General features: G+C 46.4%; 2 protein-coding genes across 5 annotated transcripts in view; one reads left to right on the plus strand and one right to left on the minus strand.

Annotated features, from left to right (window-relative positions):
- Positions 1-1345: 1345 nt before the first annotated feature.
- Positions 1346-15749, plus strand: NTAN1 (N-terminal asparagine amidase). 3 transcript variants are annotated; one of them, XM_029220037.1, is made up of 10 exons: positions 1351-1535; positions 7032-7134; positions 7211-7276; positions 7561-7669; positions 9552-9625; positions 11180-11233; positions 11780-11833; positions 12838-12935; positions 14277-14390; positions 14804-15749. In XM_029220037.1, exons 1-10 carry the CDS (start codon positions 1455-1457, stop codon positions 14981-14983), a joined length of 933 nt encoding a protein of 310 aa, XP_029075870.1. In that variant the 5' UTR covers positions 1351-1454; the 3' UTR covers positions 14984-15749. The 3 variants fall into 3 exon arrangements, with proteins under 3 accessions (XP_029075868.1, XP_029075870.1, XP_029075869.1); XM_029220036.1 differs by lacking the exon at positions 7032-7134 and having other exon boundaries at positions 1360-1535; XM_029220035.1 differs by lacking the exons at positions 7032-7134; positions 7211-7276 and having other exon boundaries at positions 1346-1535.
- PDXDC1 (pyridoxal dependent decarboxylase domain containing 1) overlaps positions 14234-26935 on the minus strand; it is a 50226-nt gene continuing 37524 nt past the window's right edge. For both annotated transcript variants that reach the window (XM_029220033.1, XM_029220034.1), the window contains 11 exons: positions 26227-26290; positions 24416-24504; positions 22859-22964; positions 21225-21396; positions 20505-20623; positions 20114-20235; positions 19043-19135; positions 18858-18954; positions 17866-17970; positions 17122-17348; positions 14234-14444 (listed from right to left, as the gene is read on the minus strand). In XM_029220033.1, the coding sequence (XP_029075866.1) occupies positions 14385-14444; positions 17122-17348; positions 17866-17970; positions 18858-18954; positions 19043-19135; positions 20114-20235; positions 20505-20623; positions 21225-21396; positions 22859-22964; positions 24416-24504; positions 26227-26290 (1254 nt within the window). In that variant the 3' untranslated portion in view covers positions 14234-14384. The remainder of the gene's footprint in view (positions 14445-17121; positions 17349-17865; positions 17971-18857; positions 18955-19042; positions 19136-20113; positions 20236-20504; positions 20624-21224; positions 21397-22858; positions 22965-24415; positions 24505-26226; positions 26291-26935) is intronic.

Raw genomic sequence — 26935 nt, forward strand, 5'->3', positions numbered from 1 at the left:
AGGTGCATCTGAAGTGTCACTGACTCTCCTTGATCACACCCAACGAGTCCAAGGAAAACAAACACTTCCAAAAAGTTACATGCTTTTAAGGAACATCTGTGCAAAAAAAAAAGTTGTTTAATCTCCTTGGGAATTATATATGAAAACAGGATTTTCCTATCCCTCTTACTCAAAAGCAGGTTTTCAACTGGGGTAGGAGTTCCAGGGTCCATCATTTTGTTTGTCTGCTATGGGCAGGTCTTCTTTAATGAGAAGTGGCCAATTCATACAAGTGTGAAAGGACCAGTGTCATGGGTGTCAGACCTGTCTTCTCTTTCTAATCAGCTGTGTGACCTTGAACAAGTTACCTAGCCTCTCTCTGAGCTCCACTTTGAAAATAAAAGTGGAAATTACTAATACCTACTTTATGGTTGTGAGGATTTGATGAAAATGCACGTAAAGTCAGCTGTTTGGTTACCTTGTGAGAAAGTCTAGTTAAGCTGGAAGCATTTTCATGGAAAGGTCTTTTCAAGGCAAAGATAACTTCCGTTTCACCTGTATTACCTACTTAGTACCAACTTAATCTCAACTGGAGGGGAAGGGCCAGAGGGCTCCACCTGCCAGGCAGTGCTTATTACAGCATCCTGTAGACATTCTAATAGTTTTTGCTCTGTGTGAAGTGGGGCCTCTTTTTCGTCCCACCAGTCTTTTGTAAAATTAGTTTGGTTAATGCGGAGTTGGATCTATTTGGGTAATATTTCCAAGTTTTAGAATAGCTAAAACTATTTTAAACTCAAATAAGGTGAGAAGTCTCACGCCAGGGTACCTGTCCTCAGTAGGGTCTGTAGGGTATCTTGCTGATCTTTACTCCCAGGGTTCTTAGCCCATCTATGAGTGCCTACTGAATGTCAAGCACCAAGTGTTATTAATGATTTCTGAATGTGTGGAGCTAGCAAACTTTAGGCTCCATTTTCCCAGTTTAAGACAGGTTGTGTTTACTATTAAATACAATCCTATGGCGCAGAACGGCAGGTTCGGAAACTCGTAAAACTTGCTCAAGGTCACTATGGGAAGTGGTACAGCCGGGATATGAACCTAGGCAGGCGGCGACCCCAGAGCCCGCACTCAGGCCAGGTTGGCTGAAATGTGAGCCACGCTTTCAGAACTACATTTCCCAGCGCCCCTAGCGGAGGCGGGCCGCTCCCTCCCGTTTGGACTACGTTTCCCATGGGGCTATGCGCCGCCCCCCCGCCCCCCCATAGATCTCCTCAGCCTCTTGGGGCTGCACCGCTTCCGTCGGACTCCACTTCCCGGTGGCACCCGCGGCTGGGCGCGGCAGCGGGGCGGCCCGAGAGAGAGAGCGAGGGCGAGGGCGAGGGCGAAGGCGAAGGCGAGGGTGGGGGCAGGGGCGGCGGGAGGCCCGCGGCTGAGGAGGCCGCTGCCTCCCTGGGCCTGCCGGGGCGGCCGCCTCCGCGATGCCGCTGCTCGTGGAGGGGCGGCGAGTGAGGCTGCCGCAGTCCGCTGGGGACCTCGTCCGAGCCCACCCGCTTCTGGAGGTGAGCAGGGCCCGGGCGGGGGGCTTCGAGGCTGGCCCGAGGGAATCCGCAGGCGGTCCAGAGCCCTCCTCACCCCGCCGCCACCACCCGCTCTCCCCGAATCAGGCTCGAAACTTGGCGCAGCGGAGGTGCTATCGGCACATCCGGAGCCCAGGCCGCCGGCAGCAGAGTTTCTGCCCTCGCTTGAGCCATCTGTGGACCTTTTACCTTCTTTGGACCTTAGAGGGCATCTGCTGAGGCCCCTCTTTTCCAAAGGAGGGAACGGGGGCCCAGAGAGGTTAGGTGACTTGTCCAGGGTCGCCCAGCACCGCGGCTTGAGGACACTCCGGGACCCCCTTTTTCCAGACAGGGCGGTCCCAATCTCCAATCCGGACTTGGCCCGTTTAGGCAAATCTGGGCAGCGCCCTTGCTCGCTCCCTCGCCGGGGATCCCCACCCGTGGTGAGCGCGGCATCGTCCTTGGGTCCTCAGGAAGCAGGAGGTTTTCTGGGGTGGGCAGGGGCGTCCTGGCGGGTCGCCTAGTCTTCTAGACCCGGGATCTGGGGCTCCCGGTTAGTTTCAGTCGGAAGAAAGGGCCCTATTTTCACCCAGCTGGGGCGTGTTGAGGAACCACACCCTATGGAAGGGTGTTTTGTTTTGTTTCCTGCTTTTGTCCTTAGATGGACCTCTGAACCCTTAGTCCAAGCTTATGCAGAGACTGTTTAGAAAAGGGTTCTTACTGTAAAAAAAAAAAAAAATCCGAACCAAACCTCCCACTTGCCCCAGATCCAGTTAAGGGGAAATCAACCATTTCATTGATTTAAGAGATTCATGTTGAGCCTCTAATGTACGTTGCCTATGGTGTTTGCCTCTTTCCCCACAATCAGGACATTTATAGGGTGGGGATGTTTTTTAATCACAGGGTGGCTCAAATACCATGACTGTTAATTAAGTGCCATAAAGGGAAAAAAAAATGCCCCTTTTCACTCTGCAGAGTGAAGCCGGGGAACCAGATTGAGTCTGTAGGCTCAGGGAAGGTATTTTTGGGTTTTCTTCTGTAACAGTTGCAGGGTGATTTTGTCTGCATGCTTGTTTTGTTTATTTTCCTTTGGTCTCACCCCCAGAATGTAAGCTTCCTGAAGGCAGACAGTGTGTCTTTGTATCCTCAGAGCCTAGGGCAGTCCCTGTCAGTGAATCTGTGCTTTGTAAATATTTGTTACACAAATGTCTGAGCAGAATGACCCCTGAAAATGACCCAAAAGATGAGGCGGGGGGGGGGGGCGGGTGTTACTGACAGGGAAAAGAGGACAACTCTGTGTGATTCTCAACTTGCATTTCAAGAAAACAGTAGTGATATTAGCCAACACATACGGGGCACCTAGCAGACACTAGGTTAAGTGTTAAGTACTTTCCTTGTACTGTGTCACTGCCACACCATGAACTGGTGTAGTTGGGAGTACGACTCACCAAGGGAGAAAAATTGCAGCTGCCTAAAGAATATAGGTGGCACCCTATTTTTACGTCTGCTTGAAATTTTCTATGATAAAAAGTTAGATCAGTGTCCAAGGCAGCCCCCTAAGTGTGTAGAGAGGGGGGAATGAGATGAGATACCAGGGCGGCTGGCCCCCTAGAAGGGAGGTTTGGCCTCTCTGGGGAGACGTGGCCTAGAAATGCTGTGTAGTGGGGACCAGTTTGCCTTACAGGAACGGGGGGGCGGGGTGGGGGCACTTCCATCTCAGCAGCCTAAGGGAAGAGGGGGAGGGCATTCTAGCTGAGCAAGCTGGACTGTGCCCCGTGGCCCCTGGGCAGGAGGGGAAGGGCCCCAAAGGCGGGTGGACTGGCAGAGAGGGCAGGAGGGGCAGAGTGGAAGATAAGCTGGGAGGGGTAGGTCGTACCTACGTGGCAGGGGTTTAGATGGATCTTTCAGCTGACGTGCAGTGTGGAGAAATGAAAGGTTTAATTATTTTTTTAAATAACAAGTAGTGTCTCCTTGGTAAGAAAATAGAAATTATAAATCTCAAAAAGAAGAGAAAAGAATCTGTGACCACAACCATGCTTCACATTTTGCTATACTTTTTTACATGATAGCATACTACATATTCTGTTCTATAATTTGTCTTTTTCATGTGACAGTAGGTTGTGAGTATGCAGTAGCAGCACTTACAAGCCTGTCCATAGCTATGCTTAGCATAGGATAATAGTAACAACAGCAACAATGATAGCAATGCCGTGGAACTTGCTGAGCATCCCAGCCCTAGGAAGCAGGTACTGCTCCTGTTCCCATTTTACAGATGGGGACTCTGAGGCACAGAGGGTGGAGTAAATTGCCCAAGATCCCACATCCTGTGAGTGGTGAAGCCTGGATCACAACCCAGGTGGTCCGCCTTTGCCTCTAGAGCAGCAGTGCTCAATATGTTAGCCACTGGCTGTATGTGGCGATTTACATTTAAGTTAATTAAAATTTAATAAAATTTAAAAATCAGCTCCTCAGTCACACTAGCCACGTTTCAAGTGCTCGACAGCCACGTGTGGCCAGTGGCTGCTGTATGAGACAGGGCAGGTACAGATCCTTGCCATCGCTGCAGAAAGCGCCTTTGGGCGGTGCTGTCTAGAGCCTTTGTTCTTAACCAGTCACTGGATGCTCAGGAACTGGTCCTGCGGCCTCTTGAGAAACAGTCCCATGGAATTCCACGTAACTTCATTCCTGCCTTTAAGCATGCGCAGTATTTATGCTCTTTCCCCATTAGGAACGTTCACAGAGCTAAATCCTTATAAACCCCTGGAATTATTCCTCAGAAGGGTTTTTTTGAGCAGAAAAGCGGGGTCAGGACAGGGGACCAGAGGTGGGGAATGGTGACAGCCACCCACTACAGACCTGCTGTCAGTTAATCCTCCCGCAGCCTAAGGAGTGGCCGTCATCAGCCCCGTTTCCCAGAGGAGGGGATGGAGCACCGAAGCTCAGCCTAATGCCCAGGTCACTGGCTCAGGGAGAGGCCCCCGGGCACTATATTGTAGGAATTTAGGTGTAAGGGAAGAAAGGACTGAAATGAGGTAGCGCCCGAGGGGTGGGAGGAAGGCTCAGTTCTGAGGGCTGCGCCTGGCAGCACTCTCATACTTGCTCTCCCGTTTTCTTCAAATTTCAGTGTCACTCATAAGTAGCTTTCTGGGGACACAGCCACGGCCACTTGTCATGTGTCGTCTATGCTGCTTTCACACTGAGGAGCTGAGACCGCACGGTCTGCAAAGCCCAGGATACTTACTGTCTGGCCCTTTCCTGAAATAAGTGTACTGACCCCTGGGTTAAGAGAACAGTGCCATCCGATAGGGATTGGGAAATGAGGATGAGCCGTAGCAGGGAGAGACTGAGGGAAAAGATATTTTTTCATGAATCTGAGCGTCCAGAGAATAAAAAAAGTTCAGGAAAAGTTCAGAAAACGACTGCTTTTGTTTCAGAAAGGATGCGAGTTTATAAAGTAGGACTGTGTGTTTTTCCACAGAGGAGAACTTTGGCTAACCTTTTTTCATTTTTTGAAGTGAAAGACCAAAGCAACGTTGCTGTTTTCACTTTCTGGCCATTCTCTCTCCTGATAATTTGTGCTTCTGTTTCTCTGGGAAATAGTAGGAGCTGTGTCGATGAGAGACATTGTGATTTTTGGTCTTGGGCACGCAAGTGATAATTCATTTCTCAGAAATAGCTTTGCTTTTGGGTGGTGACCAAGTTGTGAAAATAAGTGGTAAAAATTTGCCGTGACTTCTCCCTCCCCCTCCCCGAAAAGAACGAAAAGAGGTAAGTATTAAAGGAATAATAAAAAGGAAATTCTGCATTCTCCTTTATCTTATCTTGAATTAAGGTGAGAAATGGCATGAAAATGAAAAGTGCTTACTGCTATGAGGTGTTGTGAGTTTTTGCACAATTGGCTGCATCTCTTTCTCCCCGACTCAGCCGTCTGATCACACACTGCACTTCACTCAGTCCTTAGTTCCTTTCTTTAAAAAAATTTTTTTATTGAAGTATAGTTGATTTATACTGTTGAGTTAATTTCTGCTGTACAGCAAAGTGATTCAGTTATATATATACTCTTTCATATTCTTTTACGTTATGGTTTATTACAGGATATTGAATATAGTTCCTTGTGCTGTACTGTAGGACCTTGTTGTTTATCCTATATATAATAGTTTGCATCTGCTAATCCCAACTTAGTTCCTTTCTTAAATGGAGGGGCCAGTCTCACTATAACTGCTGTCTTGCTTCCAATTAATGAAAGTTTATTAAAAGAGAACCCTCTGGAACTCATCAAGTGTATCGTCATGTTTTTTTACATCTCTTGTATTTTGTTAAGTAAGCAAGTACTAACCTAAATTAGCACCAACAGTGAGGAATGGCCAGAAGCCTGTATAAGACCATAAAAATGTTCCCTGGTCTAGACAGTACACAAGCTCTGTATTTGCACACACGGTTAGGAAATTGTTTATTGAGCAGTTTATTTGTTGCAAGTAAGAAGAAAATTATGAAACATTTTAGTGATGCCTCAATTTGACGTTTTTGAAGAAAAAAAAGTTTAATTTAGTTCTCATGAAAGAATTAACCACCTGAGTTTTTTCCCCCCAGGCTTACTAATAATTTATACAAATATTCAATTAGTCAGAATTTTCACACCTAATATTAACCTATCTTTTCATAAATTTGCTTATTTATGAGGGCTCCTTTTTGGTTTTCTACTTTAATAACATAATTACATCATAAGACATTTGGAGAACAGAGCGACAGTTAAATGACTTGTGTTTGCCCTGTTCTAACACAATCATGGTTATATTCGTGAATTTCCTTCCAGTATTTTTCCCTATATGTGGCAACATTTTTAGCATTGTTGTATTAACAGCATATTTGCAGCTTAAATTTTTTTACTTGAATCTTGCTCTTCAGTTTATATTTCCAAGCTCTTTTCCCATAGTCTTCATTTTTTCATGTCTGTGCAGTTAGCAGTTGTGAGTTGGTTCTGCATAATTTACTCGCCTTTTCTGTGGTTGTCCCCAGCTTTGTGCCATTCTCGATAACACAGGGATTGAGTGCATTTTAGGTTATTTCCACAGTACAGATTTCCAGAGGTGGGAATTACTAGATTAGGAGACAGGTAAGGTCTGGATCCCTCCTCCTCTTTAAAGAAACTGAAGAAGGTCTGTGATTTCTGAGCCACCCAATCCACTAGTCCGTATGATCTGATTCTCTTTACAATTGTAAAGAAGAGGGAAAGATTTTTGTATCTTATTTCATAGGTACTAGGGTCTTGTTCTATAGGGTGAAAAAAGAACAGAACTTCCTTGTTTCCTTCACATTGTTCCACATGGTAGTTACTGCTGCTGCCTTTTTATTTTAGCTTTTCTGTCAGATAATACACACACCTCAGACCTCACAAGTGTGTGTTTCCCACGTAGGGCACACTTTGGCTCTCTCCACCTCTCTAGTCACTCAATCCTCACTAATTTCCGTCACTATTTTATTTTTTTTTTTAATAAACAGGAAAGAGCCAGACTTCTCAGAGGTCAGTCTGTTCAACAAGTGGGACCCCAGGGCCTTCTGTATGTTCAGCAAAGAGAGCTTGCAGTGACCTCCCCAAAGGATGGTAGGTTAGGAAGCAGTGCATTGGGCGTTACCCCCAAAGGCTGTTGGATATTTTATTTCATTTCTTTTTTAAACAGGCTCCATCTCCATTCTGGGTTCTGATGATGCCACCACTTGTCACATTGTGGTCCTGAGGCACACAGGTATGATGAGAGAGATGACGGAAACCGTTAACTTAAACGGACCCGACACGTGGGACCATGAATTTCTCGATTTGCGTTTTCTGGCTCCGCTTACCTCTTCTCCATCTGCATGGCCCCTCCCTGTGGCCCTGGTCAGATGGGTTGGCTGGGCAGCCCAGACGTCTCTATTTTTCCTTTTACAGGCTGTTCAAAGATGAGGCGGTCCGAATGGACAGGCGTAGACCTGGCCTGCTCCCCGAGTTCTCATCGGGAATAACATGAGTCGTTTCACCCTTGTTCTTCAGGTAATGGGGCTACCTGCTTGACACATTGTGACGGAACTGACACCAAAGCTGAGGTCCCCTTGATCATGAACTCCATAAAATCCTTTTCCGACCACACTCAATGTGGAAGGTGAGCTCCACGCTACTCTGTTTTGTGATATTGGGAACTTGACACCATCACGTAGCGGAAACAGCCGTGGCAGCTGTTCCAGCAACATGGCCTGTCACCAGCACAGTGGCCGCCTGGTCCCCCTGGAGCAGAACGTGGCCCAGCGTCGGCCCCTCGTCAGTAGTTGCTGAGGGAGTGAATGGGTGGCGGGTACGAGGGAAGGTTTGACTTTGAATCTGTAGTTCTGTTCTCAGTAACGTCCTCTTAGATGTCCATTTTGCGGACATTGCCTTGTTACACCCCAGCGGTGGAATCTCTTTATTCTTTCAGCAGTTGTTTGTTGAACGTTTCCTGTGAGCTAGAACTTGTTTTAGGGACATAGCAGTGAATGGAGTAGACAAACCCTGCCCCCGCGGGGCTCATATTCCATAGCAAGGAGATGTCAGCAAAACAGGATTTTAACGATGGACAGGGCTCTGAGGAAAACAGGGCTGGGGAGGAGCCGGAGATGGCCGGGAGGAAGTGGGTGCAGTTCTCAGTGTCGTGGATTCTGTATGACAGCTGACGCCTGCCCTGGGTGTCCACCACAGCGCCCAACCCTCTCACCAGTGACAGAAAGCATGACCACCTGTTTCACATGTGCAGCCCCGAGATTCAGCTTCCCAGAGTCACAGGGTTAGTTAAACGGGAGGCCCATGATCCCAGCCTGGCTGTCTGGCTGGTACTCACTGTCTGGCCTGTCCTCTCCCCTTTCTCTCTCGTTGGCGGGCCTGGCAGGCATCTCATCTTATTTGAAGTCTAAGGCAGCAGTTCATTTGAATGAACTAGTCCTATGCAAGTTCTTAGAATCCCAGGGCTTTAAAAGACCAGCCTCTCTGTCCGAGTTTCACGAGTGTAACACAGAGCAGTTTTAAAATGTAACTGTTCTCCTGCCAGGTCTGCGACAGGCTGGGCTAGCCTCACGGCTTTGTGGCTTGTGCAGTCGCCAGACTGCTGGGCCCTCCAGGTTACGTAGCCGGACTGGGCCATGGGCCCAACTCTGTGATTCTCAGCACACAGTTGTGAGATAGAAGATGTCATGAGGCGACTTGATGCTTTGCCCTGTGCTGCTGATGCAGAAGGTTCTGGTTCATTCCTCAGGAGGTTTTCGTCTGTCAGGAGAAGGGATGTGAAATACGGCCACACTTTCCCAAGCTCTGGTTGCCAGGTTGTCATAGGCTGAGGACCAGGGGTTAGCAGAGGTGTGCACGGGGCACTCAGGGTTAACAAGGTTAGTGTGGTCTTTCCAGCTGTAGGGCTTCCTACCTGGAGCTTTGCTGTGCATGGTGACTCCCTTGGGGAGTAGGCAAGGCTTCCCAAACTTATTTAACCCCAAGAACACTTTTTTCTGTCTCATGAGGCCAGTGTTCAGGGGAACACACTTTGGGAAAAGCTGGTGTTGTAGATAAGCATGTGCTTTAGACACAGACGCAGTTTCCTTCTCTGTGAAACGGAGATGCAAACCCATCTCTCCACGACGCTGGGTGGTAGAGAAGACGGCTTCTGTGCAGGGAAGGTGTCAGTCCCGCCCTTCCCAGTTCTGCACCCCAGGTCCTCTTAGGCTGAGACTTTTAAGAGGTTTGGGAAGCATCCAGCTCGGGGCGGGTCCATAGTGTGACATGGTTGTCTTCTTCCAGAGCAGCCTTTTTCACCCTGTGCCTCGAGGTGGCATCATGTTGGTGTTAAGACACAGCTCCGCTCGGCCCCCAGGCACCCGGGCAGGGTCCCAGTGTGCCGCATGGGTTCTTGTGCGTGTGCTGAGGCGTAAACGGGGCCCGGGAGCCGAGAGCTAAAGTTCACAGCAGACCCAGCACACGCTGTCCCGTGCTATTCGGCCTCTGACCACCTCCTGTCTCTTTGCCAGGCTGGAAGTGCACCTCGTGGGCGGCTTCAGTGATGACAGGCAGTTGTCACAAAAACTGACTCATCAGCTTCTTAGTAAGTTCACTTTCTTCCTCAGATTTGATAAAAATATGTATCTATTTTTGCTTAGATAAAAATCCCAATTAGTACAAAATCCCAATTATTAGTACAGTACAGGGGGGTGCACCTGCTTGGGGCCACACAAACTGCTCAGCTTGGAATCTTCCATAAAGACAGGATAGCAAAGAGCTAAATGCTTAGAGGTAATGGGATGGGGACAAGATTTTCTTTCAAAATAGCAGGTGATGCATCCCAAAATAGCAAGTGCTGTGAACTGTTTGAAAACAAGAACCACCTTCTGGGCAGAAATGTCCATTTTAATCTGAAGAGAATTAAAACCCCGATAAAAGCCAATTTTTCCCCTGTTAAATTAGCAAATATTAAAAAAAAAAAAAAAAGATGTTCTTTGATTAACCATGAGGCAGCGAGGTGGGTGTATTCCTGCAGCACTGGAACATACTTTGGTGTAACCTGTCAGGAAAGCCATTTGGCATCATGGTCCATTATGGACCCAGTAATTCCCCTTCTGGGAATGTATTATAAGAAAATAATCTGAAATGTACACAGAGATTTATGCCCAAAGATGGGCAGTAGAATGTTATTTACAATTGGAAATAATCTAATGTCCATTAGTAGAGGAACAGTTATATAGCCATTAAAAATAATACTTATGAAGAGGTTTGAATTACATGAGAAAATACATATGTACAAAACAATCAGGATATAAAATTGTCTACATCTGAGCTCAGCGGTGCATGGACAAATATGGCAGGAAACATACTGAATGTTAACTGCTAGGATTATGGGCATTAAAAGCCCATACACTTATATCTTTAAAAATCCACATATTCTTTCCACTCTCCTGTATTTTCCAAATTTTTCATAATGATCAAATTTTTTATGACTGATAATCAGGAAAAAAAAGTTATTTAGGAAAAGGGTAAAAATCTTATGAATTTGTCCCCCCAGCCTCTCAGAATGGAGAGAAGAATGGAAAGCCTTGGTCGAAGTTTCCTTTGAGCTTGAGGCTAGGAGCACGTCTGTCCCTTGGCAGGCAGGGTTCTGGGCATCAGCTCATGTGGATCTGACCTCTGATAAGAGGCCAGGTTGTGACCGGAAGGCTAGTGGATCCGACTCTCTGTCCCCTTCTTGACTTGTTCAGCATATGCTCTGCTAATTAAAGGAACTTTTTTTTTTTTTAAATTGTGTGTCAAATGCCTGAAATCTTTTGAATACTGCACACAGCTCAGAACTGGCTTACATATTGGCAGATGGATTTTGGTTTTTTTGTTTTTAATATTTATTTTTTTTAGGCTGTGCCGGCTTAGTTGTGGCACTCAGGATCTTCCTTGTGGCATGCGGGATCTTTTTAGTTGCAGCAGCATGTGGGATCTTCTTTTAGTTGCAGCGTGAGGACTCTTAGTTGCAGCATGCACGTGGGATCTCGTTCCCAGACCAGGGATCGAACCCAGGCCCCCTGCATTGGGAGCGAGGAGTCTTACCCACTGGACCGCCAGGGAAGTCCCTAAAGGAACTTGTTTGACATCAGTTTTTAAATTCTCATCGTAGGTGAATTTGACAGACAGGAAGATGACATTCACTTGGTGACATTATGTGTGACAGGTAAGTTCTGCCATCTTTCCCAAAGCAAAGCTGTAGATTTCGGGGATGTTTTGCCCTTGCTCTTAAAGCAGGACCCAGCACCCGTGCCTCAGTCGCAGGCGGCACTGTTTGTCAAATGCTTTGATGCCTTCTGGCTTTTCCCATATCTTCTGGGATGGCCTTCCCCGCCCTCCCCACTCCAAATCCTGCTCAACCTCAGTTGAGATTCTGACCCACCCCCTTGAGTGCAACTCCTCTGTCCTTCCTTGGGATTCTCAGCAGTCTGCTCTGTACTCCTGGGAAGGTGGAGGGGCCAGATCCCGGAGAGGAGCTGCCGCCACGCGTGTAGGCGGCTGGGAGGCCCAGACTCTGGAGAGGCGGTTTGTTCGCTATAACCTTACTGCTCTGGGGCTCAGCAGGGAAACAGGGACACAGTCCCTTTCATGTTCTGATTTCCCCCCCTTTTGCAGTGGGGACTCCTTCTTGGCCTTTATTTATGGAAAATAAAAGCGATTGTTTGGTATTTATTAAAAATTGATCTTAAAATTTCTTTTTTTTACGTGTTAGAATTAAATGACCGGGAAGAAAATGAAAACCACTTTCCAGTAATTTATGGCATTGGTAAGTAGCGTGTTGATCAGAGGGTTTATTGGTCTCACACTGACAAGACAAGCTCCGGTTAAAGGCCGATTCCACCAGCTAGTAAGCCCGTTGCTGTCGGTGTGTCACAGCCTCAGGTTCTGATCCTGACTTCTCGGTGTATTTGCTGGGAAAGAAGCTTACCTTCTCTAACCTTTATCTACAAAATAGAGAAAACATCCAAATCCTAAGGCTGTGAAAAGAAACAGGGTAGCAAATATAACGTGTAGGCATCACCCCCATTAGGGGAAAGCTGAATGTCAGTGGTCTCTGCTCCCCCAAGAGGCCTCTCTGCTTTTTTCCAGCCAGCGCTCTGGGGGCTGGAGCAGGGCATTTGAATTTGAATCTTCTTCCCTTCTTAGGGAACTAATTAAGGTTTTGATTGAGAACAAAGATCCTACAGAGGAAAAGTGTGCAACCACCAGGCTAAAGAAAACCCAGAACTTTCCTCCCTCCTGTAACAGCCCCTAGGACTCCCAAGGCTGTAATAGGGTGAGCCTGGCTGTCTCTACAGAGGGCTCCTGCCATATCTGTGACATTTATTTGGCTGGGTGTTCACTGCTTTATTCTCTATACTTTGTATGTCTGAAATAGTAAAAACCAACACACAAACACCAGATTTGGCCCCAGTCCCAGGCCATGTTCGCAGCCGTGTTTGGTCAGAGGGCTGACCAGGGAGGCTTTGCCACGTGCTGCCTGAAGAGATGGTACGCCTCCTGTGGGGGGGCCCTTGGTTTGGAACCAGGTCTTACCTAGCCCAGCTCAAGCCTCAGCTCTTCTCAGCGAGATGCTTGGCTAAAGGATTGCATTATCACTTTCCAGGAAGGTAGATGCTACAGACACCTAAGAGTAACTTTGTTCAGTTTCCACTCTTTTTCTCTCTGAGGGAGACTCATCCATATTCTATTACATGTGGTGGTAGAAGTGTGAGACTGTGCCAACCCTTGTGGCTTTTGTCAAGGAAGTCATCCTGTTGTCCCTCACAGCTGTCAACATCAAAACCTCGGAGATCTACAGAGCCTCCTTCCAAGACCGAGGTCCGGAGGAGGAGCTACGTGCCGCACGAGCTTTAACAGGAGGACCAGTGAGTTTGATTATCATCTTTGTGTTACAGGGTTAAGGAAAAAAGGGGGGCATCAAACTCCAAAGTCTTAAGTTTTATAGACCTTAGAAATGAAGTTTGTCACTTCTTTAAAGTTGTACACGATCAGGAACCATCACGAACACGTCACGTAGAATAATAATGAACGTTTTCAGTTATAAGCTCAAGACCCCAGTTCTCTGCTGTGAAGATGTTGGGGAGGTATGTGAACACCCAGCACCCAGATCCAAAGAGAACGAGCCCCTTTTACTTTGTAAGGACTTTGCCAGTGAAGCTGCTGCAGAGAAAGGCGAGCTAAGGGGGAAGAAGAGCCTTCTTCCCTCTGCACCTCAGGATCACACTCTCCTCTGGACCAAGTAACTGGAGACCGGTTTGCTGGGATGAATTGATTAACCCCCAAAATAATCAAATCATTTTAAGAGTCTGATTGCCTTAGGGTGCTTTTTAATTAAGTAACACCTTCATTTTAAAAGTTAGAAAAATAAAAACCTAAGACTTACAACGTTGTTTGAGGAATGGGTGAAAGAATCCTTTTAAAATGCTTAAAGTGTGAAAAAAATAGAAATCGCATTCAGAGCACCCAAAAGAAATCTGCTCACTTACGAAATACTGCCACTTTCATTGGAAATGTCTGGATTCAATGGTCTGTTCTGCCAACCCTTTGACATTGTTAGGGTTCCTTTTGCAGCCTCTCAAGTAGCATAACAGCCTTGATTTAGCTAAGATTCAGGACATATTTCAGTCTCAGTAACCAAAATTGAACATTGCTGGTGAAGCTGAAAACTACCATTGGCACATTTGAGAATTCAGGGAATTGATCATTTGGCAAATTAACATTTTTACAAATTGGTTTTCCCCTTCTTCTGATGGGGCAACGGCATGTGTACTTTTAAGTTTCAAGGTTACTCGGGGTGTGAATAATGAGGCAGTGTTTCATGTAGCATTGAGGAGTGTGGACTTCAGTCAGACACACCTGGGTCTGGGTCTGGGCCTGGCCCTAACTCTTATGGACGTGTGACCATGGGCAACGGGCCCGTCTCTCTGAGCCTCGGGTTTCCAACCAAAATGGGAAAAATGCCATCTTCCTGCAGGACTGTTGTCAGAACTAAACAAAGTAATGTCTGTTTCCCACAAAGTGTAGTACCAGAGAGGTGGAAAGTATTCAGTAAGTAGCAGCTCCTGTTAGTTATGAGACAAAAATTGAAAGAAGCTTATCATCCAGACAAATGCCTTAATTTCAAGACTACACTGGAGCTTGCATTAAAGGTAGGGTTTAAGCTGATAACATTCCTTAAATTCTATCCTTGAAACGTTCTTTTTTAGATGATTAGTATTTACGATGCAGAGACAGAACAACTTCGTATAGGACCATATTCCTGGATGCCATTTCCCCATGTGGATTTCTGGTTGCAGCAAGATGATAAGCAAATACTAGAGGTGAGAATTTACAGGTTGGGTAAATCTTAAATCTGTGGACCTTGGTTTCCTCATCTGTAAGGAAAAAAAAAAAGGGATTAGACTAGATAACAGCAGCTTTTCCTTCAGTGTTTGGAGGATGCCATTGGCAGACCCTGTTTAGCTGCTGTATCAGTCAGGGGTAAGTGGAGTCCTGGATGGACATATACACAGGGCAGCAGTAGGCAACCAACTGTTTTGTTCTCATTAACCCAGGACACCTCGTTTCTTATGTAATTTTACAAATTACATATATATGTGTGTATATATATATAGTGATCTGAGAATAGCCTGATTAATGTTTAAGGAGCACAGAGAGACTCTGACATCTTTATCAAAGTAGGGAACAGAGCAGGGTTCTTCTCTCATGCCCCAAATCTTGTTTGTTTTTCCAGAACCTTTCCACGTCACCTCTGGCTGAGCCCCCCCACTTTGTTAAACACATTAGATCTACCTTGATGTTTTTAAAGAAATACCCTTCTCCGGCTAACACGCTGTTTCTTGGAAATAAGGCTCTACTCTACAAAAAAAATGAAGATGGCTTATGGGAAAAGATCTCGTCTCCAGGAAGCTAAAAATAAATAGGAATTACCAAAGAAAGCAACTTTTTGGCATGACAAAAGACCACTCACTGGTGGAGGTAGGAAAGAATATCCATTCTACATCCATTCAGTCTTAGGTCTCTTTCCTTGCTCCGTGTTTTTCAAATGACTTTAAAATAAAATCTTATTTTGGCAAAGGTATTTGTTTAGGTTTACTTTTTGGTTAGTAATGAGAGGCAGAGGAGAAGCCAGCTTTCTCACTGTGCTATAAGCAGCTATTTCAGATACTTGGGTAAGTCTAATTCTGCTAAATTAATGAATAAGGGAAAAACTGTCATCTATTTTGTTTAAAATAACTATTTAAAATGCAGTAAAGTTCGGTGAGAATTTATACATCTCACAGAGATTTTTTTTTTTTTTGACCTCAAAATATTTTAGAAGCATCAAATCCAAAACTGATGTTATATTTTTAGAAACCTTTATTTTTCTGAAATTGTTATCCAAAAGGAAGTTACCATGCCCAATTAATGCTAAGATTTATGAAGTGAACTCAGTGGTACCAATTTCAAGAACCTTTATTGAAACCAACAGTCAAATAGTATCTCAAGGGTGAAATTCTGTTTCAGCAAAACCAATTTAACAATTTCAAATATATATAAAAACATTTAAAAATTAATCTTGTTAAAGGTGATAATTTCCCCTTCCCCCATTTTATCTGCTATACTTCATTGCACCAAATAAACAGGGAAGACTTCGTTTAATCATTTGCACCAAAAAAAAAAAAAAAAAAAGGAAAATTGCATTTTGACAAGTGCCAAATGTCAGAAATCACATCAGATCAGAGTGTAATTACAGGCTTAATGTGGTATAACTAAGGCTTTCAGTACTACAGTCCACAAACCCAATGTGAATCCCCACCACCTTAAGGTCTCCCGTAGCTTGACTTCACTGGACTAAAAGGCACAGGGGCCCTTACCTATGATAAACGAAGTGATGCAGTACTTTTGGAAGAGTAGGAACAGGCAGTAATCAAGGGTTACTTCCAATTATTTCAGCAGTAGTCTGGCGTGATCAGCCTGAGAAAGATTACATTTCTGGTTCTTGTTTGATTTGGGCCCAAAAGGGTGAGCTGCTAGTGGAACAGAAGCTACAGAAGCTCCCACGAGAACGGGTCAAAGGTGTACTTAATTTAGAATTTCAGCATAACGAGGTGCTGTACAGCATATTAATACGAGGCTTTTAAGAGTAGCATCTATTGAGTTTTCAGATATTAAACATAGAAATAAGTAGTCTGTACTTGTGCCAATTTAAAAGCTTTATCAGTATTTAAAAATATACACATATATATATATATATAATATGGTCAAGAAGAGTCTTTACAGTTAACAGATGAGTCCTTTAATTTGTTTACAAATAGTATATAAAGGGAGAAATGGATTTGTGGCAGAGCTAAGTCAGACAGAAGCACTGTCCAGTCTTAACTTGCTTGACGACCCTGCCACAGCTTGAGCGGACACGGTCCTTCCGGACGTCTCCGGGGAAGCAGCGATCGGGGGTGGCAGGAGAGGGCCTCTGACACTCTTATTTACAATCCCATTGAAACCCACTCTCCTTCAAGCCAAACGCAATCCAGTTGTATACTGCAACCTGATCAAACTAAACACCAAGCAAAACAGATGGCAAAGAACGCTGTCTGTCTCCTCTGCAGCAGGACAGCAGAGAACCCAGAGAGTTCTAAAGAAAGCTGTCTTACCGAAGGGTTATTATGTGCAACCTAGTAACTTCTCACACGTGTGTTTAGAAAGATGCGAGCAAGTGTTTCAAGTGGCAGGCACTTGAAATTCTAAGTTTTCTCTGTGAATAAAAAGTGTTTATGGTAACTGGGGGGAAAAAGGTATTACTACAGTTGGGTAGACAGAAACAGTAGTTGTTGGTTGTTCTATCAATACATACCCACAAAATTAGACAAGTCAATTGCCCTCCCAGAAGCCTGGCTTTCAGGCACATTTTTGTGCAAAAATCCCAGTTAAGCACAAATAACAGTAATTTCTCTCATACTAGCATGTGGCACAGTTCACATTTTCAGAATAACTTCATCTTCCCTGAAACAATATTCAGTACAGTCTCCAAGCAAACACTGAATTTTATCTTAAGCTCTCTGGCTCCTCTACCTGTGGGCAGTCATCTTCCAGGTGCTGGGCCCTGTCCTGGAGGGCCCCCGTCTGCTCGGCTTCTGGAGGGGTGGGTACCCCTGGGTGCCGCTCAGGGCTGTTAGCTTCCGAGGCACCTTGCCCACCCGACAGGTGCTCGATCTTCTCTAAGTCCTCGATGTGACTGACTGAGCTGGTCTCGCTCACAGTATCTGAACCTCTTAGGGACCTTTTAAAAGGCTTCTGGCCTAGAAGGAAGATCAATGAACAGCACTGAACGCTCGGAAAAGGACACCCCTGCAACGGAAGCTGTCTGTGCTCTAAGTGATTGCTTTATTTAATCACAGCTGCTTCGGCAGAAACCCCTGGGATCACTGGCTCTGAAGCATTTAAGTGATGAGGTGAGAAATGAGAGCTGATATGACATTAACACGCCCCCAGTGCCGAGGACTTCGAGGGAACCTCAGTTGGGAAGAGCTCAGGGGAGTGAACACCAGGTTAAGCATGACAGCTATCCAGACCCTGACTTCCCCCAGGGAGTGCTACCCAGGTACTTCCCCAAGGCTTTGAAAAAGCTAAAGGGACAGTGACAGCTGTCCTTAAATGATGAGAAATAGGACTTTGGGTTGAAGAATCAAGAAAACAGAGGAATGCAGGTAATACCAAACGGTTAGGCGTTACATGATGCAAAGGTCTGTTTTACCAGGGGAAATACAACCAGTTTTCTTCAGTGTTAACGAACTCAAACATGGAGACGTGACGTACCTGGAAGTCTCTGTTTAGTGCGGGCGCCTGAGGGGGTCTGAGGCGGTGTTACTCCCGAGCCTTGTACTTTGTACACGTATGTGTGTTCCGTGGACTCCAGGGAGCCTGCAGAAAAGAGGGGGGTGGGGAGGTGTGTGGGGGGGAAGGTCCTGGCGCAGGCACCCTGGGGGAGGCCCCGGGTCTCCTGACATGTGCCGGGAAGCACATGACAAAGCCATCTCGCAGCTGTGCCCACGAGTGAGTCCCGGCCCTGCTGGGGTGTTTCAGCCTCGTCTCCCCACGTGTCCTGTGTACGTGTGAAAACAACCAGACAGCAGTGTGGCCCAAGTGTGCCTGGGGAGCCAGGCCCCAATGGGAAATGTCCTTTAGCAACAAGGAATGGATGCCTCTTTGCTAAAGGTTTGGCGGGTTCAGTGTCAGATTATCCCTTGCTGTCATATGACAGTGTAGTCATCATTTCCTGGGGAAGGGGCCCCAGGTTCAGGGAATTATTCCACTGGTAGAACAGGAAAGGAGGGGCCTGCAGCTCAATATCATCTTCCCCAAATCCCAGCAACTGGTAATACTTGCTAGTTGCCTGGTTTGAAATAAAATGGCTCAGCACTACAGACTATAATCTTTCACTTGCCCCTGGCAAAAGCAGCTCTCTGCTGGGGCAAAACACTAATGAGGACTGCACAGAATGTTAACAGTGAACCAAAACGTCCAAGACACACTGTCTGGAGGACTGAACAGCTGAGTGAACGCGTTCTTGTTGAGGTCAAGAGGAGTCTGCTGTGGGCAACAGGCACCTGCTTTCGTACTGTTTCAGCTGTCGGGGCAGGAGAGGGAAGATGACAGAGTCCCAGGGGCAGACAAATCTCGCCTCCTCTCACAAGAGTCCCGGCCCAGTGCTTGGTGTAAAGCCTGGGACATGGACAAGGCCCCTCAGCATGAGTGTGGGATCCCAGGGCATCATCTGGCAAAACTCTCCAGATGAAAGAGAGTCCTACCTGCCGTTAGGTTAAAAGTTCTTCCCTTTTGTGAAGCCTGTACTGGAGAAAACCAATTCAGCACGGATCCTACCACGGGGATTTGCCGTAACACCCCCTGCAAAACATAACCGTTGCTCAAGGCCATCCTGTGGAGGCTGGCGCCCAGCCTGAGGCCAGCTGGGGAGCCCACCCCGGAGCCTCACCTCTTCCAGAAGTCGCTCCTCATTTGCCTTCTGCAGTTGAACCTGAGCTTCCTGAATTCCTTTCCGAACCACTTCTGTCATGTTTTCCAGAAGCTGTGTTAAGACCAAGAAAGGCATTATTTGTCTAAGCTTCTTGCTGAAGGCCTAGAACTATTAACATAGCGCTGGGGACATTTTTCAAAAGTATATTAGTAAATGGCACTTTAAAATGTCAGTGTAAAAATAAAACAGAATGTCAAATAGAAGAGGTCAAAATGTTAGAGGAGGCCTAGGCAGACGTACCTTGGTGACCAGCCTCATTTGCCAGGGAACAGCAGTAACTGTCCCTGTGATCTGAATGTCATATCAATAGAAAACAGACATGACTCTCAACATTCATGGAGACAGAGGCAGAAGTAATATAGGCGGGTTTGGAAGAAACTTCAAGAAGTCCACCCAAGAATGAATAAAGTTGGCTCCTAGGCTTCATTTCAAACTCCCTTCTCTTCCGCACCCCTACTACCAAAAGTGAATCACATGACACAGGTTTCTGCCTCCTCTCAGACCAGTCTTGCTTTGGTCCCTTTTCTCTCCTTTTGAGTAATTTCTAGTAACTCGCATATCTGGTGTGGAGAGCGTCCTGTAAGTCTGACAAGGCTGGTCCTCCGTGCCAACTGGCCAAGAGAAGTAGGTCTATTACTGGCGGAAAGTTCTGTTATCAGAAGCACCATCCCATCCAGCCTCAGGACCAGCTCCAATCAGGAACTCTTCCCTGGCCTTGTCAGGCAGAGGCGAACACATCTTCCTGAATGCACAGCCTCCCCTAACTTCTGTCCACAGCATTTACTACCTCAGTTGCTCACATGCGTCTCTTCCCCACTCTGGCTTGTGAGTTCACTGAAGGCAGTGACCGCATCACATCACCGGCATCCCTGATGCCTGCACAATGCCTGGCTCACAGGAAGCCTTTAAAAACTTGGGGAAAGAAGGAATGAACAGACACTGCCAAGGGTAGCTTCCTCCTTTGTGACTCCAGCTAATTGCCCAGGGAAAACCCAGAAAAGGAATGAGACACTGATTAGTCTTACAGACCCTGGAGTTTTCCTCGATTTCTCGGGCTGTGACTGCAATGGTCTCCACTAGTTCAGAAACATCTATGTCATCACTTGCCATGCCAATGTAAATACAGCTCTTCATGCTTTTATACTCAGGGCCTGCGGGCAGAAACAACAGACTGACTTGGTTCCCAAGTCCTCAGACACGGGCCACTCCCTGTACAGCAGCGCAACCAGGCACAGGAGAGCCTCCCCGAGGGAGTGAGGACGTGGATCTAATGAGGAGATGGGACCCAGAGAGGCTGCAGAAGGGGCAGAGGGCTCTATCACCCTGGGAAGATCTAAATAGCTAAGAGAGACCATTTCCCTTCAAACCAGTTAGAAAACAGCTTTCAAAGTTCACAGTTGACTTTAGAAGGAGTAATTACCCATTTTAAATGTAAGGTCAGATTCCAGTTCATTTAACTTTTTCAGGAGTCCAGCATGGATTTTTTCCCCTTCTGGATCCGATTTCAAACTGCTCTTATCATCATTAGCGTGTTCATACCTATAAACGATATCACATAACAGTACTTCAGCAATCTACAAGATCAAGTGTCTCTTCAGACACAGGATAACAGGTGGAATAGAAGCTACTGGAAGTTACCAAGGATGTGGAATGAGACAAAGGGCAAAGGAGCCACTCAGAGGGTCTCAAGATCAAACCTTTCCAGAAAGTCCCAAGGGAAGCCCAAGTCTCCAGGGGCATGAAATGTAGAAGGAGGGGCAAGGCTGGGAAGTCCCATCACTTGTAAGAGGAACAGGAGGCTTCCCTGATCCAGAGAGGGGACGAAGGGGCCACAGGAGGGACACACACTGAACCAGAAGAACTGGGAACTGGCTTCTCCTTAGTGAGCTGTAGTTCTCTGTACGCACGTCAGTGGTGCACCCAACGTAGTTCTCCTAGTAACTTTCAAGCTGGCACAGAAAGAACACAGCAACTCCTATTTCACTCAGTGCGCGCTGGGCCGCCTGCCCGCTGTGCTCTTGTAAATGCCCAGCACATCTAGATGAACTTTCATCAGACGTGAACACTGTCACTCCACGCAGTCATCTTAGATTTCTAAGCTGGTTCACAAAATGACCCACCCACGGTCTTTACACCGTACCTGACAACCCCTATTCCAGGCCAGTTTGGGTCATCAACGTATAAGAGACCTGCTGTTCCCATCACCTCCTGCTTGAACTCCTCTCGCAGCTGCAGTGTACAGGTCAGGACTGGCAGCTGGCTCTGGATGCAGGCTACGAGCTGATCCACATCCTCTCCCCGAGTTCCTAAAACTGAACACGTGCACAGAATGTTAGGCAAACGCTTAAGGAATGGCTAAAAATGAGGGGGCAGTGCTCCCACTTCTACTGTCACAAAGTCAGCAGCTCTAGGTATAGCACATTAGCTGAGCTGAGGGGTTTAAAAAAAGAAAAAAACCCACTAAACCCAGATATGGAAGAATCAGGTGTTAAAAAATCATATAGCTGGCTGCCCAGGTGTAGACACATTTTTTCCTTACACCGAAGAATTAGCCTCTCCGATATAATACACAATGAAATCCTACCATAGAAATCAGATTCTTCTCACAGAAAGACTCTGCTTAAGTCAGGTTATAAACATCACAGCACAGGTTAGAAACAAGGAGGCGTCCACACAGTTCTCGCTCTATGTTCACATGAAGAGAAAGAGAGGGGTTTCAGGGGGCAAGGGTGGGGGGCAGAAGGGCAGGGTGATGATGGCTTCTGAAGGTCAGAGCCTGAGAGGTCTCCGGGTTCAGGGATGCAAGAGTCTTGGCAACATCACTGCACCCTCACTTCTGCTGATTCCAACGCTTATATGATCTAAGCCTCAGTGGCCTGGGGTAGCCACAGCTAGCTTTTCCAGTTTCAGAGGCTAAACCTCTGGGGCTAGGCCCCCTGCATAGCAGAAGCAGAGACTCCTGGAAGATCTGGAGGCCACTGGCTATCTTCACGATGGCTTTTCTGTGGACAGTTGCCTGCACTTCATCACTCTGATGTTTTTGAGAAAATATCTTTCCAAAAATGTTGAAAACACCTCATGAAAAACCATCAAACATTTTCTGAAAATGTTTAAATCGTCTCAGAAAAAAGCACAATCAGATTTTTAAGGCATCTCTTTTCAGCTTATTTTTAAGTGCCTACTATAAAATACGCCAACCACTATCCAAGCTATTTCATATTCATGATCTCACAGTTTAATCTTCACGTCACCACTGTGAGGTGGTGGGGAACAGGTCTGGAGATAAGAAACTTGCTCCAGATCCTACAGGTATGAAATGGCCGAGGGGGGGACAAGAATCCCCAGGACTTTGTCACAAAAGTCCACGTGCTTTCAGCTCTATAGTTCTCTAAAATGTCTACAACAGTGGTTCTCGACCTTCACTGGCCTACTGTGCCCAGGCTCCACTCTAAGTAAACCCAGTCAGTCAACCAGAATCTCTGCAGGTGGGGCCGAGGCGCTGGGAGTTTTCAGAGCTCCACAGGGATTCTAAAGTCAGTCTGGGCTGAGAACCACTGAACAGAGGGTCACAGGACATCAAAACACAGGAATTCAATTGACTTCAGAGGTCTCTCTTTCTGAGAAGTTACCCCGGAAGGTTAATCTACCTAAACTCAGCCCAAAGGAAAAGGAAAAGCCTCTCCAGGGAGAGAAGAGAATATCACAGCCTGGACTTTGACAGACACAGCACTGGTGCTCCCAGAACAGCGAGGGCGACCCACGGAGACTGGTTACCTGCCGCGGTAGTCAGGGGGCTGAACCGCACGCACGTGCCCTCCACCTCCAGATCCATGACCGTGAGGCCACTCGCGGGCACCAGCTGCTTCAGCTGTTCTCCCAGCTGCAGGGAAAGGGGCAGAATGAACACACTCCCGCAAGGAGGGAATCCAGTGTCTCTGGACCTGCCCTCGTCCGCTCAGCCCAGACCCAAGAGGCTACTGGAGGCTAGTTTCCTTTCACCTTTGATTTTCTTTGGATACTTACGGTACCTTATTTTTTTTTTTTTTAATTTATTTATTTATTTATTTTTGGCTGTGTTGGGTCTTCGTTTCTGTGCGAGGGCTTTCTCTAGTTGCGGCAAGCGGGGGCCACTCATCATCGCAGTGTGCAGGCCTCTCACTATCGCGGCCTCTCTTGTTGCGGAGCACAGGCTCCAGACGTGCAGGCTCAGTAGTTGTGGCTCACGGGCCTAGTTGTTCCGCGGCATGTGGGATCTTCCCAGACCAGGGCTCGAACCCACGTCCCCTGCATTGGCAGGCAGATTCTCAACCACTGCGCCACCAGGGAAGCCCACCACCTTGTTTTTAAAAACCGTAAATTTTACCTTTTCTCTTACTCAAAAATATAAGTTCACTATAGAAAGATCTAGGCAATACAGGTAAAGTAAAAAAAAAGAAAATTTACCCACAATACACCACTGAGAGACACACACTGTTGACATGTGGTATAACCATCCCCCACCCCTGGGTCTTCTGGGTGTGTATGTGTGTACGTATGTGTGTCTTCTGTTGTCATAAAACATGGCATTCTACATGCTGCGTAGTAATCTGCATTTTTTCACATAATTTACAATGACCATTTCCCCTCTGCCGTAAACATGCAGCTATGTGGTTTATACTGGCTGTTCTGAATCTCACTGTGTGGATGTACCATAATTTATTCACCAAAACCCCTAGGTTAGGCATGTCCAATGTTTTTTGTTTTGTTTTGTGTCTTTTTAGGCTGAGCCGTGCAGCTTGCAGGACCTTAGTTCCCCGACCACGGATCTAACCCTCGCCCCCTGCAGTGGAAGCGCGGAGTCCTAACCACTGGGGGCTTGTCCAATGTTTTGCTAGGATTGGTACTGCTCTGGTGAACATCTTTACATCGTTTAGAATATTCTTTATACTCAAATCCAGGAGGTATGATTTCAGTGTCAAAAAGAAGCCAAAGCATAATGCTTCTGATCCATGTTGCCAGACTGCCAGAGGCGTGCAAGGGTCTGGCTCATGTGCTTCTGGTATCACCAGAGCTCCAAAGTGGCTGCACCGCAGGCCACGTCTTGCACGTTGTTGCTCAGCCTGACACAGCAGCAGGGAAACAGTCCCGTGAGGAAGCGGCGGGAACAATGCTGACGGGACCTGCTGGAAGTCGTGCAGCACGTGGGGCTGTGGTCTGCTTAAGAAGCCCAGGACGAAGCCCCGCACCTTCACAAGAGGCTCCCCCTGTGGGTTTCTGATTTCCCAGACAGGACCATGTGTTATCCCAACCATCCAGGACGCAGAATAAAGGGCACGTGACAGCTGATCTTACCCAGCGGTTCAGTGCATCGCAGGAGTGCCTCTCCTGGCTGACTGCTGACAGGGCCATGTTGGGCGCTGGGATGGCATTAAGTCCTGGATCTGACACACAACACAGAGAGGGGATTCGCCTCCCAGAAACACAGCTAACTACAAAACACCCCTCCAACCCCGTTTCACTTAGCTCCCAACGTTAACCTGAGAGAAATGTCTCAACCGGAAATCAAATGTATATCTCACCATGAATGAACAAAATGGCACATACATACAACGGAGTACATACAGCCGTAAGAAGTAAGGAAAGTCTGTCACATGCTCAACATAACGTACCCTGAAGGTGTTATGCTAAATGAAATAAGCCGGCCACAAAAAGACAAACACTGTATGATTCCACTTACATGAAGTAAAGCTGTCTAATTCAGAGAGACAGAGAGTAGAATGGTGGGTGCCAGGGGCTGGGGGGAAGGGGGAATGGGAGTTAGTGTTTAATGGGTATGAAGTTTCAGTTTTGCAAGACGAAAAAATTCTGGAGAGCTGTTGTCCAATGATGTGAATATATTTAACACTATTGAACTGTACACTTTAAAATGGTTAAGGTGGTAAATTTATGTTTTTTTAACCACAATTAAAATTTTTAAAAAATATATATGTTACAGAGGGTTTAAAGCTTTCACTTTTTTTTCTCATGAAAAATACAATTGAATATATTCTCACAAATAGAATTCTTAATTTCATTTAAAAAGTTTTTCTTTCAAGGAATTTTGAGGGAAAATCAAAGCATAAAATTATAAGTTACCAACCAGTCTACCAGCACTGAGCACCGTGCAGGGAAGTCAGAGACCCAGCAGCACAGCAGGCCTCAGAACACAACTGGCTTCCTTTTGTTAAATGGTTGAGGTGCCTGCTTGTGCCAGGCACTGTGCTGGGCACGGGGTTATGATATGAGGCAGACAAGGTTTTTGTCAGGGTGGTGCTTACCTTCTATTGAAGAAGTAGCATAAGGAAATGAAATGAAATCACCATACATTGTTGTTAGGGCCTTGAAAGAAGGCGGGAGCTCTGATATAATGTGAGGGAGTCACCTTGGACAGGACAGGCAGGGAGGGCCTCCATGAGGAGGTGGACGCTGCAGGGACCTGAATGGTGAGAAGGAGCCAGAAGAGCGAGAGCGAGGGGGACAGCAGTGCAGAGGTCCTGCTCTAGGAGACGGTGGAGTGTTCTAGAGACTCAGAGAAGACCAGTCTGACTGAAGAACAGTGAGCAGGAAGAGGAAGTCGGAGGGGAAGGCAAGGGCTAGGACCCGCAGGCCTTCCATCTGGAACGGAAGGTACGCAGGCTTCTGGGCAGGGAGGTGGCAGGATGTGGAGAGCGGCCCGGAATGGAGCGTGTGGAATGTATGGAAGTGAGAGGTCAGGTGAGAGGGGACCGTGGCTGTCAGGTGAAAGATAACAGAGCCCTGGACTGGGTAGGGGGCACTTGGGACGTTCTTTAAAGATAGAGATTCCTAGATCCAGCTTACTGAGTCAAAATACTCAGGAAGGAGGGCCCCCAGCTCTATTTTCAAGGGACTCTCTCTCATCCATTCCAGCACTAGTCCAGGGACTGGTGTTTGGAAAACACTGGTTTTAATCACAGGAAACTGTCAGGAAAATGCTAAGGCAAATAGGTCTGGAGTTCTTGTGAACATTATTCAGTTTTTTTTGAAATGATGATAAGATTCTAGCAATCAAAATATTTTGGATTATTTAGTTAACTTGAAGTGGTTTAAAATTCAAAGCCCTTAAACACAGAGAGAAAAATAACCCCCTTTTTAAAATCACCTACCTGAGCCTGGTAACTCCTGGAAAAATCTGAACACCACCACTGGCGAACTGAGCTCATCCTCCACCTAAAAGATGGAATCTGATTATTACCAAGTAACAGTAAATTTCAAACACCTACAAAATCAATCAGTGAGCTTGGAAAATAGGCTACAGACATTGGCACTTAAACACATAAAGGGAATTCCCTGGTGGTCCAGTGGTTAGGACTCGGTGCTTCCACTGCCTGGGCCTGGGTTCAACCCCGGGTCGGGGAACTAACTTCCTGCAAGCCGAAAAACACACGCACACACACACACACCCCACCACCACCAACAAAAAACCACATAAAAAAGTTCAAAGGTTAATTTCATTTGCTAGAGAAACAAAAATCAATGGTTTAGTAAAATTCTTAAGACATAATTATAAGCCAGTCCCGAGAATACATGGCTGAATCGTAACATCTGACACTGATACCTTGAAAATAAAAAGTGGGAGGAAATTTTAATAATTATGGATAAACATGGGTCTAACGTGAAAGATTAAAAAAAGGCAAGGAAAAAGTGGCACTAGAATCACTGTCGAGCGTCCGAGCTTTCAAGAATCCAGAAGTGACGCCACCTCAAGCAGGACTGACTGGAGCTTTTTCTACTCACCCTGTAAAACTCTCTGGGCAGGATGCAAGTCCTGCTGGCAATGTGGATAACCACAGTCTAGAACTGAAGCTACGTTTT

Source organism: Monodon monoceros, unplaced genomic scaffold (assembly GCF_005190385.1).
Source record: "Monodon monoceros isolate NGI ecotype Baffin Bay Population unplaced genomic scaffold, NGI_Narwhal_1 Super_Scaffold_13, whole genome shotgun sequence".
In the NCBI taxonomy this organism is placed as follows: domain Eukaryota; kingdom Metazoa; phylum Chordata; class Mammalia; order Artiodactyla; family Monodontidae; genus Monodon; species Monodon monoceros.

Excerpts from the sequence above, each read along its gene's own strand:
- NTAN1 (XM_029220037.1), top strand. The coding sequence starts at position 1,455 with ATGCCGCTGCTCGTGGAGGGGCGGCGAGTGAGGCTGCCGCAGTCCGCT. Across the intron at positions 9,626-11,179 it reads ACTGACTCATCAGCTTCTTA|GTGAATTTGACAGACAGGAA; the intron begins GTAAGTTCACTT and ends TTCTCATCGTAG. Across the intron at positions 12,936-14,276 it reads GAGCTTTAACAGGAGGACCA|ATGATTAGTATTTACGATGC; the intron begins GTGAGTTTGATT and ends GTTCTTTTTTAG.